General features: G+C 44.3%; 1 protein-coding gene across 1 annotated transcript in view; it reads right to left on the bottom strand.

The window, feature by feature from the left end:
• Bmp2k (BMP2 inducible kinase) overlaps positions 1–16319 on the bottom strand; it is a 92101-nt gene extending 75782 nt beyond the window's left edge. Inside the window, exon 1 of the mRNA XM_026785041.1 lies at positions 15951–16319. Coding sequence (XP_026640842.1) covers positions 15951–16119 — 169 coding nt within the window. The 5' untranslated portion in view covers positions 16120–16319. The remainder of the gene's footprint in view (positions 1–15950) is intronic.
• Between the last annotated feature and the right edge of the window lie 6 nt (positions 16320–16325).

Below are 16325 nucleotides of genomic sequence, written 5' to 3'. Positions count from 1 at the left end.
GGTGTATGAGAGAGAGAGGGGTGTATGAGAGAGAGGTGTAAGAGAGAGAGGTGTATGAGAGAGAGGTGTAAGAGAGAGAGGTGTATGAGAGAGAGGTGTATGAGAAGGAAGGAAAGAGAAGGGAGAGATGCTGTGGCTAAAATACAATCTCAAAAATAAAAGAGCTAGCTACACTTACTTTTTATGTACAATTAAATTTACTTACATATAAATTTATTTGAATATGTAACCAACCTCTTTTTCAAAATTCCAGTTCCATGCATTTATCCTCTTCTCTAAACTGTCTGTTCAACTATTTTCCCAGGTTACCCAACACGTATAAGGCTCTGGGACCCATCTCCAGCACAGACGATAAGATTAAAATCCTAGCCTGTCATCATTGGCTTTGATCCATTCTCTGCTTTAGAGACAGGCTTCCCATGCAGCCTAGCCTGACTTTAAACTTCTATGGAGCTGCAAGGCCTTGGCCCTCAAGTGTGGCCATCACAGACCTCACCAGAGCAGCACCCATGGCTTCCATACTGACCTGACTCCGGGAGCCTTGCTCACTCTTCCGCACTCTTTTCCAGATGGATAAAATGTGTTTTAATATATATAAAAAACTGGCATATAAACTTAACAGTACCATGGCATTATTGTTGTGTTTTAATACTTCTATGTGTTCTAACACAACTAGGTGAAATAAACCCATCACAAACAGACAAATACAATAAAAATTCAATTATACAGACCTCCCATCATAGTGAAATCCAGAGACAAAGAGAATGATGGCCTGCGGCTGGGTTAGGGAGGATAGATGTTAGCATCTGACAAACAAATAAATATAAAAATGTAAAAGGTTATTCCCAGAACATAAACATTTTGTAGAGCCATCTCCTTTGACCATAACGAGCCTATTACAAGGAGGCTGAGAGACGAAACTCCGGTCGGTTTCTAGTAGACACCCTTTTCTTTTGTTTCCTTCTAGCAAACTTTTAACTTTCACATTTTGTGACTTAAATGGGTTTTTCTCTACCAACATGAGTCACCTTTATTTGGGGAAACTAGTCCACTAAAACCATCCAGACAAGACATTCCTAGATAGAGACTGTCATTTTATCTTTGATTCTTAGGCCTTAACGTAAAACTATAGACCATATAACCAATCAGGGGCAAATTATCATCTCTCAAAATCTGTGTAATCCACATGATTTTGTATACTTAATTCACTTAGAAGCATTTGTGACTAAGCTTATGGAGCTGCAGGACCTAACTAAAGAAAACATCACAGAATGAATTTCAAAAGGAGAAATACGAGCTGGACATTGTGGCTCACACTGGGAATGCCTGAAGAGAGGGTCACGAGTTCAAGAGTAGCCTGGGCGATATGCTGAGTTCCAGGGCAGCCTGAGCTAAAGTGCAAGACCCTGCCACTACCACCCCCACAAACATTAGAAGGACAAGGCAAAGGAAAAAGCGATTGCTCCTAGAAAGGTATGATCAATACTGTCAATATGACAATTCCCCTATTTATACAGTGTTCTTGTAATGCCAATCAAACTCCCAACATTGAAGAAATATCTAAATCCTTAATAACCTAAAATCGCCCCCTAAACACAGAATTAGTCCTATTGAGACTTACGACCTGGATGGAGCTGAAGAATGCTGGCGTTGCTGGGAGTTTCTGGGTATGGTTATCATACCTCTGATCCCAACAATCAGGAGGTAGAGGCAGGTGGATCTCCCTGAGTTCCAGGTCAGCCTGCTCTACAAAGTAAGTTCTAGGACAGGCTGGCCTACACAGTGAGTTCTAGGTAAGCCAGGGTTACACAATGAGAGACGCTGTCTAAAAACAAAACAAAACAAACAAATAAGCAAAAGGTTTTCCTGTCCACTAAGGATTTGTGAGCCAAGGCCACTAACAACGTGGCTACTCACAATGACAGTGCTGTGGGGAGGTAGGGGTCACGCTCCAGAAGCACCTCAGCACTTGCTAGGAAGCCCAGGTCATTCACAGGGTCCTGAGTTTGAGAAGCACGTCCTCAAAGGCTGGCAGGATCCAAGCTACCGTCCTTAACATGCAAGCTGCAAAAACGCAGCTACTCAAAGGACAGGTCCTCCTCACAGCTCCCACTCACAAGCTCGAATGGAGCCACGCGGTTTGACGTACTGCCATTCCCAGATACAACTTCCTGTGCGTTTATCTGCATTTTCTTTCCTACAGTTGAACAGTCATTTTTACAAGTAATGACTGAGTTGGTCACTTTTCTATTACTGTAACAAAATACTGCAGGAATCAGCTAAAGGAAAGGTGGTTTCTTTGGTTCCATGCCTGTTTGAGAACATAACTGTCTTCTCAGAAAACTATGGATATTTTATTCTTGACTACTCTAGCAAAACATGACAATTCATTTCTTACAGGCCAGCTGCAGTGTGGTATTGTTTTTATACTGTTACATTTCATCCCCATGTGTTCAGACTGCAGAGCTGACCCTCCCCCTCAGCAGCTGCAGCAGTAAAGCAAGCCCTGCTCCTGGCCTGGGCAGCACAGAAGGGTTGACCTGGTGAGCTGGCCCTGAGGGTATGAGAGTAAGATAGCCGGCCACACTCTGCATCTGACATGAAGTGCTGTAGACCTGGGAAATATGGCCCCCTCCCGCCCCTCGCCTGAGCAGCCCAGTAGAGCTGGCCCTGATGGTGTAGGTGCTAGAGAGCTGACCCTGAGGGTTGAGAGCAGACCTAGCCCTGCCCCCTTGCTCATGACTGCAAGGGGTGAACTAACCAGGGCAATGCTGGAGAGCTCACCCTGGTGGAGAGGACAAGGGAGAAATGGTGAGCTGACCAACCCTGCAACTAGCCAGGCCCAGAACCAGGGTTCTGAGTTGGCCAACCCCAACTTCCACCCCATCAGACCCAAGCTGCAGGATCTCCACAACACAGGGCAACAACAGGATATTCAAGAGAAGTCCCAGTGAGGGCCCAGCAATGGTAGTGTGGCAGAAACCAGAGGCCTTAAACCAGACCAATGACTCTACAATGATGGCCCATAGAGCTATATCTTTGTAAATAATGTATTGGAAGATACCACTCAAAGCTATACAGGTATGCTGTTAAACAATATCCACTATCTCCTCAGCCATTGAAAGGAATGAGGCTGTCCACCTTTCAATGGCAGATACATGGTTTTCGAAATTATAACTATGTTTTGGAAGTCCGAATTTCAGCACTAATAACACCCGTTAGTTGTTTTCCCAAAATGACACTCACTCCAGCACTTGAGAAAATTAGCTGCCAGATATCCAAATATAAATGACTAATGAGTTTGTCAGCCATTCCTCCATGCGGCAGGGTTCCAAGTGCTTCCATAATTATTCACCATATATCATTACATGGCAAAAGCATTTATATGGATCTTGTGTCTTCTGAATATGAAAACACAAAAAATAGCCACAAAGGTAATGAAAAGAAGCTGAAAATCACAAACGGTTAGGAAAATGAACGTGAAAACCCTGAGACATTAGGACACACTGACAGTTGAGTACTGGAGAGACAAGGAAGTTGAAAGCTAGAATCACTGTGCACTGCTGCAACTGTAAAACGGTACAAACACTAGGAAAAACAGAATGGCAGTGCCTCCAAACCAGGCTCAGGATTCCCAGAACCTAGCAATGCTAGTTCTGCAACATGACAAAAACTAGTGAGAGCAGGGCTTTAACATGTATTTATATACCCAGCAACGGCAGCCTAAAAGTAGAAAGAACACAAATGTCCGAACAGGGGAAGACATACCCAGACAAGATAAAAATGCACAATAGAACAGCACTGTCTTCGAAAGGATGGTAGTGAGCTGGGTCTTGGCACAGGCCAGTGATCCTAGTACTTCCACGAGACTTAGGCAAGATGGTCTTGATTTTCAGTAAGCCTGGGCTAACTGATAACACATTCCCTGCCTTTAAAAAAATAAAAATAAAAAGGATGAAATTCTGATGCAAACTGTAACAGGGACTAGACTTGGAGATACTATGTTAAGAAAGCCAGGCAGGCAAAAAGGACAACTACTATCTGCTACTTCTGGGAAGGGCCTAGACTAATCATATTCCTGGAAACAGACTCGCGGTTATCAGAGGCTGAAGGAGGAACAGGAGTTTCCATTTAGGATGAACCCAGCTCTGCCCTTCAGAGTTTCCCTTTCCTTCCCTACCCTGTAAGCCATGCTAGGTGCTGCTCTGCTAGACCCAGTTGATGAAACTGATGCAGCTTTACACTACTTAAGTACTACTTGTGTACTACGAATACAGCATTTCATTTCGGGCAGAACTTCTCTAGCCTGAGACCACAGATGAATTCAAAGGAAGCTGGGTGTGGTGGTTCAAATGAGACATAGCCCCCAGAGGTTGATGGATTTGAGCCCTTGGTCCCTGGCTGACAGTCCTGTTTGAAAAGCCTATGGAAGTTCTAGGTCAAGGAGCCTGGCTGGAGGACGTGCAGCAGCGGGCTTTGAGAGTTTATAGCCACACCTGCTTCTGTGCTTGTTCACACGGCTCTTTCTCCCTCTGCCCTTCTCCTGCCCTCCCTGTGCGCTCCTCCAACCTGTTCCTAAGAAAACTGAGATGGAGTTGTTCCGGCTCCAGCTGCTCTACCTTCTCACCCACCACCACCATAAGACAAAATACCATGGAACTTTACTGCAGGACAGAAAAGCAGCTGACACTCAGGGACCTTAAACTTTTCAAATTAATAATCATCTTGCCTCAAAAGTTGTACCATCTTATTTGATGATCTTCAAAAAGAATAAACAAGTTTTAATTTTAAAACTCAAGACAAAAATCTTTAGGATCCTCCCACCCCATACTCCTCAGGCACTCTCGCCATCTCCAAGCTACCAAAGTCCTCTGACCTCACCCTGCAGCTCCTCATCTTCACCTCAAGTCCTGTATATGCATACACATTAGAGGAGGCACTAGGCTAAGCTTTGAGACCTAAGGTCTACCATCTAACCCACACCAGCAGTGTGACTGACTCAGGGCTCCATTACTTACTTCCCTTCCCATAGTTAAATGAGGAACCTAAAATTAAATAATCAAGTTCAATTATGAAAAGTTTGATGGAGCAACAGCATTTTTAAAGACTGTTAGTCTGACAATACTAATTTTATTTAATACAATATTTAGAACATTTGCAAAAGGAGGCCGATATATTCTCATTAATTGGGGGTTTTATACACAGACGTTTTCCAACATCACAGTGGCTCTTTCAGTTTGCTCATGAAAGGCCCCCGCCTAAGGAAGGTGAACGCTCAGTTCCCAGCTGTTAGCAGCAATTAGAGAGGCAGGGGTGGGAACTTTAGGGCGTGGAGGGAGGGTCACCTCACGGGAGGGTAGGCCTGGTCTTTGGTCTCCCCTTATCTCTCTGGCTCCTGTCCACCAGGAGCTGAGCTGGTCTGCAGCAGCGCAGACTCTGCACACACTCTTCTGTCTCCCTGTCGCCCAGAAGCAATGGTGTCAGGAAATGAACACCTCTGAAGCCAGGGGCCAAAAGAAGTCTCTGCTCTGTGAGGGTCTTCATGGGCCTTCTGTCACAGCAATATTAACTTTCTGAGACGCCTGTGGAATTATTAAGAAAACAGCAGTGCTGTGATGCAAAAACAAACTTCAACTATCAAGGACAAATCAAAGTTTCCTGTTCTAGAAATTCGTGGGAGAGCAGTGAAAATCCAATTTTGAACAACTAAAAATTCATAAGCATTATGCCTATGTTTTCTTTGAATAAAATTATCACAAACAGGTTAAAAGAAATAAAATGCAGACTTGGAAGGGTGGAGTTTTTTTTTCCTATTTGATATTTTTAAGACAGGCCCTCACAATAAAATTCTGAGCAATCCTCCTGCCTCATCCTCTTGAGTACAAGCTCCTATGAGCCACCATGTCTGTAAACTAGCATGGACTCTGAAATCACATTTAAATAGTGAAAAGTAAGTATTCTAGTATAAATAGGAAGTACTATTTTTTTAAAAAGGGCTCAAGTGTTGAGGGTTTGGTCCAGTTGAAAATCACAGAGGGCCTGAATCATGGGCTAATCCACTGAATTGTAGTCACATGACTCAGAGTTTTGGGGAGGTGATTAACTAGGAGCTGAGCCTGCCTAGCAAAAGGAAATGCGCACTGGGGGGGGGGGGGTTGTGTGATGGAAGCTGTATCTGGTCCCACATCCTTCTGTGTCATGTCTCTGAGATGAGCAGCTCTGCCTCACCAGCCCCAGAACAAAGACAGCTGCCACAGGCTGACAGTCTGAAACCATGAGCCTACATCGATCCTCTTCCCTTTACTTTCCTTTACTTGTGCCCATGAAGATGTGGCACAAAAACAGAGCTGGAGCACTAGCTCTCTAGGCCAGAAATAGAAGCCAGCTTCTCATTTGGAATATATAAATAGCATTTTGATAAAAGGTTAAAATGCTAACTATTTAGTAACCTATTTGACTATCTGTGAGGCTCAGGACTGGGTTGGTTGGATGAATTAACCACACATTGTACTAAAGATTAAAAATTTATTCCAATCCTAATTTTGGCCTATCATATATATGCCTCACAAAAATTGATATCCACATTACTGCAATTAACTATCTTATAAACTTCCATAATAATCACTGAAGACACCATCAAAAGCTTATGTACAGCTGAACACACACATTTACCCTAACTCTAAAAACAATTCAAAGTACACACCCTATTGGTTGTGAATCAGTACCATCCCTTTCCAGACACAAAGGACAGGACATTAACATTCAGTGGCTGAGTCTATGATGCAGGCCACAGAAGGAAAAGTGGGTCACTGCCTGTGTGTGAGACACAATCACACTTCCTGGAGAAATAGTTGACAGAATTCAGGAAGTGAAATATTTCACTATTTTGTTTAATGATTTTAGTATAAATTCCTTAATGATCCAGGGTGAACAGTAAAATCTAGACTACTGACAATCTCATTCACAAGAAAACAGTTAGGTTTGTAAAAAGCCCAAGGCAATCCTAACATGGCCTGACCACGAAGAGCTATGGCATTTAGGCAAGGAAGGGGTGTATCAAACCCTTAGGAACAAAGTATGGAAGAAAGTCAGGATAATGGCCATGTGCTGTGGACAAAGTGGTATTAAACACAGTTTGCTACCCTCTGACCTTGGGCTAAGATTACAAACATCCCAACGTAAGAGCAAAGTCCAGATCTAATTAGAGTAAGTAATTCCACGACAGCCTACTCTGGTTGGAGGGGTCTCAAAGCTACAGGACAACCTTCAGAGGGACCCTTTCCTTCTTCTGAATCTCTCACCCTCTTAGCCAACCCATCCTGTCTTGGTACTACCCACCCCTCGAGAGACGTCCCTACGCAGCTAGTTGACAGCTAACTGACAGGTCTCCAAAGGGCTTCTCCCTCAGAAGAGTTACACACCACCCTGGGAGAAGCACCCCGCAGCTCTCCATACTATAGTAAGGACTCTCTCTAGTGGAGAAATATCAGTCAAGGGAACTCCAGCAAGAACATTTGAAAGTCACACCTAATCAAAGCCTAGGAAACAAAATGTAACTATACCTGCAAAAAGAAAAAAAAAAAAGCCCCAAAATTCACAATCCAATCTTATAATATACTTTTGCCCATCTAGATAATACTATACCTACACCATTATCAAATATTTTATTTCAGTCCCTTCTTATTTTAGTTTCTACTAAGGGACATAAAAACGGGACTGGGGGCAGTGGCAGTGCTAACCCTGTGTGAAGGAGGGGGAGGGGCAGGGAACAAACGCCAGCTGTAACACAGCAGCCACCTAGAGACTGACCCGTCAAACATGACTGGTTCTGCCTGCAGTAACTGTAGTAGGCCTTCCAGGCACTTTTTAAGTCAAATGCTCAGTCTTTTACAAATATGCTGAATTCCTGTGGTGAGTACAAAAACTGCTTGAGACAGAAAAGACGATTCTAAACAAAATCTTACATGGAATAAATTTTAAAAGAAAAAAAAATTACTGAACAGAAGAAAACCGAGTTAAGCACTAGCTATATGAGCAATAGCTGCCACATATGTTGTCAGAGGGTGCAGACACGGCTCAGGAGCAAACAAAAGATTTGAGAAAAGTAATTGTATTTTAAATGCCTCCTACAATACCCAATTTCAATAAGGAGGCAGGGGACACAATGACAGGTATCTGCATTCTAAGCAAATGTAACGATATAAGATAAAAAAAAAAAAACCCCAGAGGTGTCTTGGTCTTCTGCCAATTATATTAAAATATCACAAATTGGGTTTGTAAGCTTTGTCCACTCCTAAGCTCCTCTGCCTAGAAACCGTCACAACCTCAGGTACACGGTAAACAGAGCAGGTACTCAAATCAAACTTTACTGACAAGTTCTACAGAAATGTGAAGGAATCTTCAGTATATAGCTTCCGATTTACTAAAATAAAAGCAAATGTGAGATGGGTCTCCAGTTGTTTTTACACAAGGAATTAGATCTTAGCTAAATATTTAATACTTCAAGACACATAGTATTTTCAATGTTTCCAGCTGACTGATATTTTTACTTTATAACTGTTACTGCTGAGAACACAGCCTTGTATAAATACTCAGGATAAAATGACAAAGGAGACTCCAGAACTATTTCAGAACATGTCCTCAGGGCCTGTTTCAGACCCAAGTCAAAAGTCACTAAACAATTCTTTTACAAAACCTGGAACAATTCAAAAAACAATTTTTAAACATTCTCATCTAATGTGACACAGTCCAAACAAACTAATTTGATACAATGCATGACAACAGGAAAACAATAAATCTTTGGGTTTTTGTAATTGGAATATCGTGTTTCTAGAAAGGCAGAAAGCTGTGTGCAGCAAAAGCATGGCAATTCTTAATGTCACGTTTCAAGCCAAGCCAAGATGTTTCAGGCCGTGTTTGCTGGTGTTGCATGGTAGAACAGCATGCACCCTGTGAAGTGCATGCGCTGAGCTCAGAACCAGGAGTGCAGTGCAACCACCTACTGCAGGGACACAAACTGTCACATCACCTCAGGCTCATGACACATTTGATTCTGAATTCATTTTTGGCCTTGGGTCATTCAGAAACCTTACACTGTTGCCAAATTTTTTCACACACCCCCACAGTGTTATATAACCCATGGGGTGATGACCCACAGTTTAAGAAGCTGTAGTATAAACAAACAATTCATTTCTCACAGTTCTAGAGACTAAATGGCCTAAGAAAAAGATGCCAGTGGATTCAATGTGGTAACCGGCACAGGATAAGTGTGGGCCTGTTCTGGAAGCAAGTTATCACAATTCCAGAATCAGCTTTCACTGAAAGTTTAAAACTAAACACGAATCTAAGTTCCATCCACGCCTACTGACCTCTGACATGCAAGAAACTTTTGATGCTGTCACTCATTTCCTTCCATCTTCCCATACATTAAACCCATGCTTCAGGAGAGGAAACAATGTTTCCTAAGAGTTAACTCAACACAGAAAAAAGAATTACAATTACTGGCCATGTACTGGGGGAGCCAAGGATACAGGGTGCTACAGATCTCCTCTTCTACTGTTCTCAAAGGCAGGCTGTAAAACTATCTCGGAATGCACAGAATGTACCTCCTCTGCTCTTTCCTTTTCTATGCTGTCCTCTTTCAAAAGGCACCTCTGTAGACTAAAGATAAACATGTCAACAGAGTCAGGTGACCATGAAAGGACCCCTTGACTAGTCTTTAAAGAGGTTAAGTGAAATGACACTTTGAATTAACTTGCCTTCACAGAAGTCAGGGTCTCCTGGCCCAAGTAAACGACTTTGATGGTCCAATAAAAAACCCTTCACTGATATTTTTCAACTTGCAAATCAGGTCTTTAATTCTATTAATACCATGTGGTTTAAAACAGAAACCAGGCCTCTCTGAGTTCCCTCAGCAGGTAAAAAGTACTTGCCCTGAAGACTTACCTTCATTTCCCAGATCCCATGGAAGAAAGAAAAACTAATTCCCAAAAGTTGTTCCTCTGACCTCTACACAGGTGCTGTGGCAAGCACCAGCACTCTCGTGTCTACAATAATAATACATAAAATAAAAAAATTAAAAGTGAAAAATCACCACAGTTGAATGACCATGGAGGAGTACAGCAACTTGCAAATGCAGGAGGAATTCAGAGTCTTTCTAGTCCCCCAAAGCTTCCTATCCCCTGGGGAGGTAAGAGACCAACAAGAATTAACTACCTTAGTGCTTCTAAGTGCTAACATAATTACATTTCAAAACAATAGACTGAGTGCCAAACAAGAGAAAAAGCAAGTGGCCACAAGTGGCCACAGGAAGGAGGAAGCTCTTGTCACCATCAGTTAGGGAGCAGGGACTGCACAGAGGAGACCAGCAAACACAGAGTGAGTCACAGAGGAGCAGGAAGTGGAGCAGAGTCCAGGGGTAAAACTGTAAAGGTGGGGGGTCAGGAGCTCCCACAGCTGGGAACACCAGGCTGAGAAATGGATCAACATGCACAACTCTGCACTCCCGGTCCCAAAGCAGCCCAGGTTTCCCGGCATCAGCTCCACACCTGTCTCTGCCTCTTTCTCAATCTGCTCTGCCTGTTCTAAATCCAGGGCTCTAATGTGTGGCTCCAGATGCCGCAGCAAGTGTGTCAGGGGCCTGGCCAGACAAACTTTGAGAAGCAGCCTCAAATTCTGCATTTTATCAAGTTCTCCAAATCATTCTGATGAACTGAAATGTTTTAAGATCAGGACCTGGCAAGATGGCAGGTAAAGGTGCTTATCACAAGGCTGCTGATCTGAGTTCCATCTTGGAGCCAAAACGGTACGAGAGAACTGAGTTCTCCAAGTGCCCTCTGACCCCCACATGTGTACTGCAGCACGTGCACATCTCCATGCACAGATGCCACTGCCCAGCTTCACACCATACACCCGGTTCCACTAGGCATGTCCCTCAGATCCCTCAACCCAACAATTCTGGAACTACTCAGGAGCCCCCAAACATCCCCCAGAGCTGTCCTGCACTTCATTTAGCAAAGGTCCTCCATCCAAGAGCTACATAAGCAAGTCCTGTTGACCCTTCTGTCTCACCTTCTGCACCACCCTCTAAGGCCCTAACATTTGAGCAATGTAACATTCTGTCTCCATTCTCACTGTCATTTTTAATCATCTTAATTTACGTATTTCTCAGCCTTTTTCTATCTGGCAATCTATATAGTCATAAGAAAATTAAGAGTGCACCAGCTTAAACTGCTCAATATCTTCCTATTACATTTCAGATAAAAGCCAAATTTGGGCTGCCATGCAAAGCCCAGAACCCTAGTCCCCCAATTAGAGCCCTCCTCAGGACCCATCATTGCAGTCCACATGGCCCTCATCAACAAGGCCCATCATCGTGAGCCACATGGCCCTCTTCAACAGGACCCAGCATATGGTTCACATGACCCATCACCATGGTCACTGCTCTGAGCACAATAGAGCTCCTGAAAGTCTTCTTCACACAGGGACTGCTCCCTCCTGGGGGACTCTGAAACTCCCCTCCCCTCACATCTTGCCTACCTAACCGTTGCTGCCCTTCAGCTTTTGCTAAAGTATTGAAAGGCTCTTCTCAATTCCCTAATCCAAACTCAATTATTCTAAGACCATAGCATGCTCTTCACTTTTAACCACAGTAACCAAGGTTTTGCTTGCTTACATGCATCTTCTACACTGCACTACAAGTTCTACTGAGCCAGAGAACGGCTGCATTCATTACATGAGCAACACTTAATACAAAGATGTGAAACCGCCACAACCGTGGATATTTCTGTGAAATTCTCCTCTGGGTCCTTCCTGTCCTCCCTTGGGAACATTAACTTAAGTCATTGGGTAGCCACAGACAACTTCAGCAAGAAAGATACTTAAACTGATTGTTTCCATACTGACTTCATTGAAAAATTAAATGTACATATGCTACTAGTTCCCTATAAAATTAGCACTGAGGAGCAGTTAATATTCAAACAATATTCACTCACTCCAAACAGTTAATGCTGAGAAACTACTGAGTTACGTCTCCAGGATTCTAATTACCTACAGACCACAGCAGTACGTCTCACCACACTCTCCAGCCATTCCTATTCGGCCCAGGTGACCTCGAGATTAATTCATTCAGCACACCATCAGTGTCCCGCTTGACATCCCTCTTCAAGGCCATTCTGCACACTAAATATGTAGGTGGAAAAATAACCATCATGGAGAGCCAGCTTCGTGAGCACAGCGTGTGCACATGCTTGCAATCCCCGCACTTTGGGAGGGGTGGGCAAGAGTTCAAAATGAACCTCTGCTACACAGCACGCTTTGAGGCTAGCCAGGACTACTTGAGACCCTGTTCCAAAAACACAAAACTGAACAAACAAGCATTCTTCCCACTTTCAAATGCCCTACACCAGCATCCAAACCCTTCTTCTGAAAGCACAGATGAACAACAGATAGTCCTACCTTTTAATAAAAACTTAAAGACTACATCTGTACTTGACAAGTGGAGGCTGTTTCAAGATAACATTGGCATGTGACTCTGCCTCATCTTAAAGCCTAAAGCCGGGATAGTTCAACTCCTGAAACTGCATCAATTCTGAGAAAACGCACGAAAACGCCTCACTATGGTATCAGCCACTCTGAGCAGAAACTGAGAAGGGCAAAAGTTACAAGCATTTTCAAGGCATATACGTGCTTAACTAAAAAAGACAATACTACAGAATGCTTTCCAGAGGAAACTATGCCAACAGTTTAGTACAGATAAAACTATACCCCTGAAAATGCTTTCATTGTCAATGTGGTATACAAACCCAAGCACATGTACGTATGACAATAGTTGACCATCATTTCAGGATTCTATATCTGTCAATTTGCCTACATGCTAAAATTTACTTTAATCCCCAAATCACAGTATTCATGGCATTCTAAGGGTGAAGCGCTGCCTCCCTGGATTTGCCTGTCTTCGACCCTTCCAAAGTGCTCTTCCCTCTACCTCCCCTGGTGAGTGTAATGTCACCTTTTCTGATTTGCTTTAGAGTGGTGGTTTCTGTGTTTAAAATGGCTCCTGGGCAAAGTGAAGTCTAGAGTTCACAAGTTCAAGGAAGGCTATGATTTTCTTACAAAGAAATCCTGTGTTAGATAATTTTCATTTTGGCCTGAGTTTGAGATAATGACATGCTAATGAAACACTAATATACACTAAATAAGGTGTCTTTAATCACAAATACACATAGGACAAGACACATATATAAATCAGCCAACAAATAAACGTCGTGAACCAAGACTTAAGTGGTATATCTAACCTGTCACTTCCCCTGGAAGTAATGACCCAATATTTGCTAAGCCCATGTTCATTCCGACTTTTGAATACACCTAATTACACAGAGAAAGACAGGGACTGGTTCACTGAAGACAAGGGGTCTCTCTAAATGGAACAGCTCTTCATACACACCTCAGACGACAGGCAAGTATGTGGATTACCGATTAAATCACCCTGAAATGCAAACCAACCTTGTGCTTAAACACCTTGCCTAAGCTGCAGGATCACTAAGAGTAAAATAAGAATTATTTCAGTTGTGTATTCTAGAAAGGGAAGACCTGTATCCGGGAAGAAAGCCTAGGTGGGAGCCATGATGTACAGACAGGAAATCCCATCGTTCCTGAGAGTTTCTTCAACCTTTGTTTCCACCTACCACTTGATCACACATTAAAACTAAATAAGTAAGAAGGTATTTTGAGGGTTTTGTGTTCCTTGTTTTGGGGACAGGGTCTCTCTTGGTAACCTTGATGTCCTGGAACTTGTTAGGTAGACCCAGAGATCCACCTGTCTGGGATTAAAGGAGACCATCACCAGGTCCTAAAACCAATGAAATAAATCTTCATGAGGCAGAAATCGTAAGGTAAAGTGCTTGCCAAACAATCATCAGGACCTGAGTTCAAATCCCCAGCTTCCATGTAAGAGCTGAGCACTGGGGTCTTCTGTAACCCCAATGCTGGCAGGAGAAGAAGGCAGACGGGCTGCTGGAGCTCAAGGGGTAGCCAGTCTAGCCAAATACATGGCTCCCATGTCTCAAAAACTAAGGTGGAAAGCAACTGAGGAAGACACTTGATACTACTCCACACACAAGTGTACAGACATACACGTGCATACAGCCACAGACACACGAACAGGTACACATGAAAAACTGACAAACACATTCAGTAAAAGTTAATGGAAGCCATGCTTGATAATAACAACTTGTGGGAAAGTGCAGCACTGACCGGCTGAAGCAAAAGAATGGAATATTCAAGGCTTTCCTAGTAACTCGCTCCGGGTCTCAAAAATGTAAAAGGTAAAAAGGCTGGTAATATGGCCCTGCCTTCAATCTCTACTATCACACACTCACACACACACACACACACACACACACACACACACCACAAACAAACACTACAACAGTGATATCAGTGCTTTGCTACCGAGTGTGTGGTAAGACAGGGCATGTTAAGATTTACAGTCTATTAGTGATACATTAGTACTGTCACAATACTAAATAAAAGACAAAACCTGGAACTCAGTGAGGAGGGATAGCACTATTCAAGCTACACTTCAGTGAACTACTAAACAACTGGACGGTCAGTGTGGGAGTTATAGCCACCAACGCTCAACACCTACACCCCAACTCTACCAACACCTGAAAGCACCAGGCATCAAGAGCTAGCAAAGTTGGCACTGCAGCCAAGCTATCAAAGCCACTCACAGACACGCTCTGGAAATCGGCAATCCCTTCCCTCCCCTGCACTACCGCTCAGAAAGGGCGGTTCTCCAGAGCAAGTGCTTGCACACAATGACACACACCCCTGATAATGTTAAGTTTGTTTTTCCTTTATTTTATAGACCTGAAGCCCTTAGCTTTTTATCGCACTGATTTCCTATTGTTCATGGAATTTCAAAAATACAAGTGGAATCTGTCTTGTTTCCAAACCATGTCAACATCTAACTAGCAAATCAGAACATCAAAACGTCTCCCTACAGTCTCTTTTTCTTAGCTTTATTTTCTAAAATCATTTGCTTATCAACGAGAACTACTTCTCATGGATTTTTCAACGTATTAATATCTTGCATTCAAAACTTCAAAGTCAATGTAATGAGATGTAATAAGAAATCAGAACGTATTTTCTACAAGCAAATTGCACCAGAAATACAAAACTAAAGCCTAGCACTTTTTAAAACATGGAGTAAACTTCTTTTATACCTAGACTTTTACCTGCTGCCATAGCCTCTATCAGACAATGAGAGAGCCACCAAAAACCTCACACGGGAAAGTTAAACTGCTAGCCGTTTAAAGTACTAATAAAATGACACACTGGGCGGACAAAAACAGGACCTTGTCCCCGGGAGAAGATACTACACAACCCAGATAAACGCACTTCAAGTTTACTCCCACCCACCCCCGCCCCAAGCAACCACTTAACTGAATTCGGAGAGACGATGCCAACACACATACCCATTATCTGTGCGCACACACACACAACCAGATACACACGGGCTTGGGAGTCCTGTTTTGTTTGGGATTTTGAGCAGCAACAAACCCCAAACAAACCGCAGCGGCTGCGGGATCCACTGCCCTGCGCGTCGAGGAGGCTGGGACCCAAGAGCGCAAGGCAGGACAGCCGCCAGAGCCACAGCTGGCAGAGCAGTGTCCCAGCAGTGCTCCATCTGACCCTCACTAATGAGTCACGGGTCCAATCATGACACCACATCACTTACTGGGACGTCTTCTATTTCTTCCCTCGCGCCAGTAAGAACAGAAAAATATTTCAAACTCCCGAGACAGACAGACAGACAACCGTGCCCGCACAGGGGCCGCCAGCGGTTTCGAGCCCGAGCCACTCATCCAGCCGCCCGGCTGGCCCCTCAGCCACCGCCACACCCCGGGCCTCCCTCACCTGCCTCCCGCCGCGCCCGTCGCCCGTACCTTCGGCCAGCGTCTCCTCCAGGGTGACCTGATAGCGGCCGACGGTGAACACCCGGACCCCCATGGACGAGCTTGCGAAGCCGCCGCCGAGCCCGGCTCCCGCGGCCCCACCAGCCGCCCCCCCTCCGCCGCTGCCCTCCGACTTGGGCATCCGAGAGAACTTCTTCATGGTCCCGCCGGCGCGCTGGAGGGCACCAGGAGGGCACAAGGGCGCGCGCGACGGCGAGAGACCGGACCCGCGCCACACGGAGCGCGGCGGGGCGCGGCCGACCGTCTGTGAGGGGTCGCCGCCCTTCCTCCGAGCGCAGGAATGAGAGAGCTAGCGACGGTGCACAGCGGCTCGCCCGCCTCACATTCCGCGCGTCCCGAGCGCTC

Source organism: Microtus ochrogaster, linkage group LG1 (genome assembly GCF_000317375.1).
Source record: "Microtus ochrogaster isolate Prairie Vole_2 linkage group LG1, MicOch1.0, whole genome shotgun sequence".
NCBI lineage: Eukaryota > Metazoa > Chordata > Mammalia > Rodentia > Cricetidae > Microtus > Microtus ochrogaster.
The sequence above is the reverse complement of the archived record's forward strand: the minus strand, read 5'-3'. Positions and strand labels throughout refer to the sequence as shown.